The sequence below is a fragment of the Branchiostoma belcheri genome, unplaced genomic scaffold (genome assembly GCF_001625305.1).
Source record: "Branchiostoma belcheri isolate BF01 breed outbred unplaced genomic scaffold, Haploidv18h27 scaffold595, whole genome shotgun sequence".
In the NCBI taxonomy this organism is placed as follows: Eukaryota; Metazoa; Chordata; class Leptocardii; order Amphioxiformes; family Branchiostomatidae; genus Branchiostoma; species Branchiostoma belcheri.
Genome location: NW_017804237.1, coordinates 15,656 through 21,545, shown reverse-complemented (window position 1 = coordinate 21,545; position 5,890 = coordinate 15,656). Strand labels below are relative to the sequence as shown.

Below are 5,890 nucleotides of genomic sequence, written 5' to 3'. Positions count from 1 at the left end.
TACAGTTAGAATCTTTTTGTTTCTAATATATAATTTTGTACGGCTAACATTATTTTGCAGTTGGTGTCATACGAACAAAGGAAACTACCGCGAAGAACTAAATATTGTATGGAATTATCAGAAAGAGTGTTTAAAATCAACAATATTACCAAGTATGCTTGAAAGCTTGCCAAAAAGGACTAAGCGCTGGTAGGTGTATATAGGGCAGTGCAATAAATAATGAGCAATCGTTTCATATGGACACCCGCAGCTACAGGATGGACTTGTAACAAGACCTCGGGTATAAAGACTGTGATTCAAGCTGCAGGTGCCCAGACGAAGTCGGGTAATGAGAATACAGGAATAACGAGAACCAAAGCTAAAATAGTTTAACTTTACAGGACGTACCGATTTGAAAAGATTTGAACGAAATTTTGGATACGAAAGAGTACGGATTTCTAAATTCAGGTTGTTCCATCCAATGATGGAATATGGTATAAAAGACTTTCCAAAACGATTGGTAGAAAATTTGATGGTTCTCAGATTACTACTGTTTCTCAGATTGTAGATAGAAGTAGCAGAAATTGTACATGGAAGTAAATCTGAAAGATATTCCCGAGTACATCCGTTTACAATGTTATGAAATAGTAATAGGCGATGAATGTGTCGCCTTTCGGACAGAGTCTCCCAGCCGAGCTCTTGACAAATTAAAGAATATGAGGACCCTTTTGTGGCACCAGACACAACGAGGGAGCAATGATACTGAACTCTTTCTATGAGGTTTGATTCCTCGATTGTGCACCCGTGCCAGACAACGTCAGCATATTCCAACAATGAACGTATGAAAGACTTGTATATTTTTTCCAATACATGGCGGGGTAATCTAAATTTCAAGGCCCTAAATAGGTTAACATTTTTGAAAGCTTTAGAAACAATACTGTCAATATGAAAATGCCAAGACATATTGGAACTAAGAATAATCCCAATATGCTTGTGACAGGAAACTGATTTTATTACAGAATTATTAAGAAATAGTGGGGGGTGGGCTTGACGGACTTTTTTAGAAGTAAAACAAATTTCTTCAGTTTTTGTGGGATTTAATTCCATCAACCAGATGGTCTGCTCTGTTAATTCTTACTCAAACAAATATATAACGTTATGGTCAGACAGGAGGCTAAATCCCTTATGCTATAAACTTCCAACACGATGTAACCCAACACTAGTTACCATGGTAACAGACCGTCTGGTTCAGGTCATTGACCTTATTTGTTTGGAGAAGAAAAAGTGGTGTGTGTATGCGATGTGTGAGAGAGAAAGAGTTTGTGCGTGTGTGTAAATGTGCGCCAGTGTGTTTGTGTACATGTGCCAGCCGCGGTGTCGGACTGCGTGTGTGTGTGTGTCTGTGTGTGTGTGTGTGTCTTTACGGTGGGTCTGTGCTGAATGCTTTTGTACACGGCGATTCGGTTACTTTTCAGTGCGCTCCTTTGTCGGAAAGCCTGCCACAGCCTCAATCACTTTGTTCGAGGTGCAAAACAGTGCGTGCCTGTGAAAGGAGTTTCGTACCAAGGAGAACACAACCGTAAAGCCATGGCAGTTTCACGAGAAAAGTGAAACCTCCACAATCGGCAACAAGAGTAAAATGAAGAAGCCGCATCGAGTTATATTTTTATTACCTTTTATAGCGCAAAATACTGGTAGCAGCAACAGCTAGAAATGAAGATTTGGTAGCCTGGGTACCATCCATATTTTCGCTCCGCAACGCTCGAAAAAATCACAGCTCTCACTAAAGATTTGGACATCATTCGTTTAATAGACAACAGCAGTGCAGGAAAGTCCACATCTGACAAAAGGTTTTAACTTTAAAGTCAGATGTTTTCCCCAGTTGATTGACAGACAAAAATCAGGATTGACGACAAATGACAAAACAATCTACTTTGTAGGACATCCGCACGAAACGAAAGCTCAGCATGTAGAACCATTCATTTTATAGACTGATGCCCATATTGAAAAAAGTTGTCTAGACTCGGAAACGTTTCATTTTAGTGTTCCAAAGTTGAGTAACTGTAATATATCCGATCCGAACTTGGGAACAACATGTTGTTTCTGAGGCAGTTACACAATAATTAAACTAAAATTTAGCCCTTAATATCGTGTATTAAACTAAGAAAAAGATCAAAATCCAAATCTGGTAAAAGGTTGAGTCATCCTACAATCCCTTGCGGTGATTATTTATTCAAAGCGATGTCGTCTGCTGATTACCTCCATGAAAAATGGAGGTATTGTAATGTTTTTGGCGCGTCTGTGTGTGTGTGTGTGTGTGTTTGTGTTTCCGCTCAATAACTTCAGAACGCCTTTATGGATTGTGATGATATTTGGTACCTTGGTAGGTCTTAGGAAGGCAAAGGTCAAGGTCAAATATGGGCCTCCTGGTGGCCGACCTTGGTACTGCAGCAGAACGTCCGGTTTTTGAATCTTTTGTCCTGAACATGCTATGGTCTTGATTTTTTTAAGACAAATAGCTTATTTTGTCAGGAATAAGCGGTGTAAGTTTGGTCCCCCTAGCAGATTGTTCTGGAACTGCAGGGGACCTTCGGGCGAAATCTTTAAAAGCCAATAAGTCCAGATAGGAACAACGTATTTTCATCATTTTTGGTGTGTAGGTAGCTGAAAGAGAGTTGTACATAATTCAATGCAATTATGCAAATGAGGGCTTTATTTGCATAATTAATTAGAAAATTCTATAATTACAGTGTTTTATATAATAGTACATGTACTTTCATACGTGTAATGTATGTAATTTATGGCAGATGGAACATCAAAATATACCAATTATGCAAATGATGAACTAATTTGCATAATTAATGGGATAATTCTGTGACTTCTTATTGGTGAATGATGGGAATTTTATACCGTGTGACGTGTAAGTTACTTAAAGGTTAACATCACTATGCCTATATTATGTTAATGTAGACGTCATTTGCATAATTAATGAGGACGTGTGAAATAAAGTATGACAAAGGAGAGGAATTTTACATTAGAAATATTGTAATTTGAATTCAGAAAACCATAAATTGAACTAGATTGTGCTAATTACGACCTTATTTCCATAGTCAATAGACAAAAAACATTTACAAAAACTCATATATTTCATGGAGGTATGAAATCTCAGAATTCTTGTATTATCTTGTAAGGCCACACGAAGTAATGTTTATGGAAGACGTCCTCTAAGGTCGATATCTGAATCGTTGATCATCATCAATAGTGGCTTTCTAATTCTGCTTTTCTTTCTTCTTTTTCCAAGAATCGTTCAGGTAAGGCTGAAGACCAGGCCTCGAAATTAACTTTTCTTTCTATTGTCCCAGCACTGTCCCAAAAATATATCTTAATTGTACCGAAGTGGGGATGAACTGTCCCAACCTGTTTTTTTGGGGGAAAGTATTGTATGACTTTGAAGTCAACTTTATTTTGCTTATGTTCACTCCCAGGCACACTATAATTGCAGAGTAGACAGGAAATTCGGGGGGATTTTTTCGGATCCAAAAGCCGGGACATGTGCCTGATAAACAAAAGAAGGGCTGACATTCTGATGTTGATTATTTTTCTATTGTCCCCAAAATGTCCCAAAGTGTCTTTTTAGTTGTCCCAGCCTAGATTTTAGTGGCCAGTGGCCATTGGACCACCTTTAATTTCGATCCCTGCCAGACTCCTTATACTTTGTCTACTGCTCTTTTGGGAGGATATGAGCCATTTTCTAAAGTTAATTGCATTACCTATATAGTATCTTATTGTTTGAAAAGTTCTTGCATTCAAGAACATCAAATGATATTTTAGAAATATTTTATGTGACAACCCTTTGGCGTTGACCGGTTTATCAAGTTTTCAAAGCTACAATGTATGTTAACAAAGTAAGCTTTATTTGAGTGCAACTTGCGTGTCCTATCATACGTGTTGGGAAACCCTAGGGCTAAAGTTTGAAATATTTTCCGATCCACAACAATGACATCACGTGATCACATCTTAAGGACAGCATTGGCTATCACTCGTGCATGTATTGAAGAGGACGTGCCTCGAGGAAGTAAGCTTGGAATCTGTGACGCGGTGGAACGTACTTTTACTGGACTACCTAGGAAGACATCTACAGCTAGTGGTCAAAACTATGAAGTTTACTGTCTTTTTGATGTTCCTTACTGCAGCGGGCTTTACATCAGGCCGGTCTACACAGGAGGTAGGCCGAAGTTGTGGTAATACGCAGTAGTATACAGGGGAAACTGCAACTATGAAGCTCATTTTTAATGCCATCTGTCTCTTACACATGCATATATCATACAGGTGTATATGGATATCATACAGGTTTATATCATACAGGTATATATCATACAGGTTTATATCATACAGGTCTGTCGTGATCTGGAAATGCTAGGGTCATGATCTTTTGGTGTTAGGTAGCTCTTCTGCTCGTGGAACTCTAGTTACCTTCGCCAAGAAGGTTATGTTTTCAGTCATTACTTTTAGTAATTAGAATTTATTCAAATTAGGACCTCATTTGCATAATTTATGACTAAATGCTAAGTAATATTACACGCACACACAGATTATGAGCCCAGTGACAGGCCAACGCGTGTTCGAAATTCGCGGCAAAGCCCGGGTAAAAGCCGCCCATGTACAAACTATTGTACTACCATATTAGTGCTTTGATAATTCTGGGATGGGGGTGGGGGTGGGCGGTGTATTGGGTGTAGTACAACAAATACTACTACACTCCCTGTGGTTCCTTCAGGTGCGAGCACACAGTGGCTACACCCAGGACGGCCAGTGTTCCTACACATTTGTGCTCCCCCCGTCTGGAGTACAGCACTGTGGTACGGGAGAGGGAGAGGGCGATCTACAGCAGATTCACGAGCAGGTAATAAGAGCTTTAACAACTACAAAGAAAATAAACTCATGAATAAAGTGACCTGATTGGTTGACAGAACGTTGAAAACACTCGTGTTTGCAATGGCCTCTCTTTAATTGGGTAATAAAGAAGGATCATGTATATGCATCAAATTAGATTGTGGGGTCGTGTGGCGTAGCGGCAGGGTGCTCGACTCGGAAACAATAGTTCCCGGGTTCGAGTCCTGACATGTCACCAGTCTTGCCCTTGGGAATTAAAGGCGTCATCTGCGTTGGTGGCGGCATAGAATAAGTTAATTGATATAACTTGAGTGTCACCTTGTCTAGTCATGAAATGTTAGAATATATAAAAAAATGAATTGATACAACAGCTCGGTTGAAGAATTTAGGCTCAAATATGAAGCTCTCTAAATTATGTCTGATGATGTTATGCAAAATTGATTCCCTAATTCAATAATTCTCTTAATTTTCAAAAATAACTGTTCATGAAGAAGCATGAAAACATTTTAGTACAGTGATTCCTATAGCTCTTGTACATCAACAACTTCTTTGCATGAAAGTTGGTACAAGTCATTATGAAATAAAGACTAAACATTCTCTGCCAACATTGGCACTGTCACTGTCCCAATTCATACCAGTGTTGGCAGAGAAAGTTGAAATTTCATAACAAGCTTCTTTGATAACACCAATGTATACCACCAATACAGATGATTGAGTTGCAAAACAAGTATCAGGAGCTGAGGCAAGAGAATAATGCTCTTGAGCAGAGGCTGTCAACCCTTGAAGGGAATACCGAGAACACTACTCAGCCTGGCTCCAGAGGTAAAATCGATAACTTGACTATTTTTGGCAACGCCTCAAGGGGAGCCTATGGTACAGTATTGTGTGCAGTTTGCAAGAATTCTAGGAACTGTACGGCGATTTTATCCACAGACATGGAGTGTCCACAGGAATGTCTGAAAGCTCTGGAATTTTGCTGACACACTTCTATGCCCACATCCCTATATATATATATATA

The 5,890-nt window shown here is 39.2% G+C and overlaps 1 protein-coding gene across 1 annotated transcript in view; it reads left to right on the top strand.

The window, feature by feature from the left end:
• Positions 1-4,194: 4,194 nt before the first annotated feature.
• LOC109482172 (neurexin-4-like) overlaps positions 4,195-5,890 on the top strand; it is a 5,002-nt gene continuing 3,306 nt past the window's right edge. Inside the window, exons 1-3 of the mRNA XM_019784870.1 lie at positions 4,195-4,204; positions 4,757-4,882; positions 5,580-5,694. Of these exons, the coding sequence (XP_019640429.1) occupies positions 5,580-5,694 (115 nt within the window). The 5' untranslated portion in view covers positions 4,195-4,204; positions 4,757-4,882. The remainder of the gene's footprint in view (positions 4,205-4,756; positions 4,883-5,579; positions 5,695-5,890) is intronic.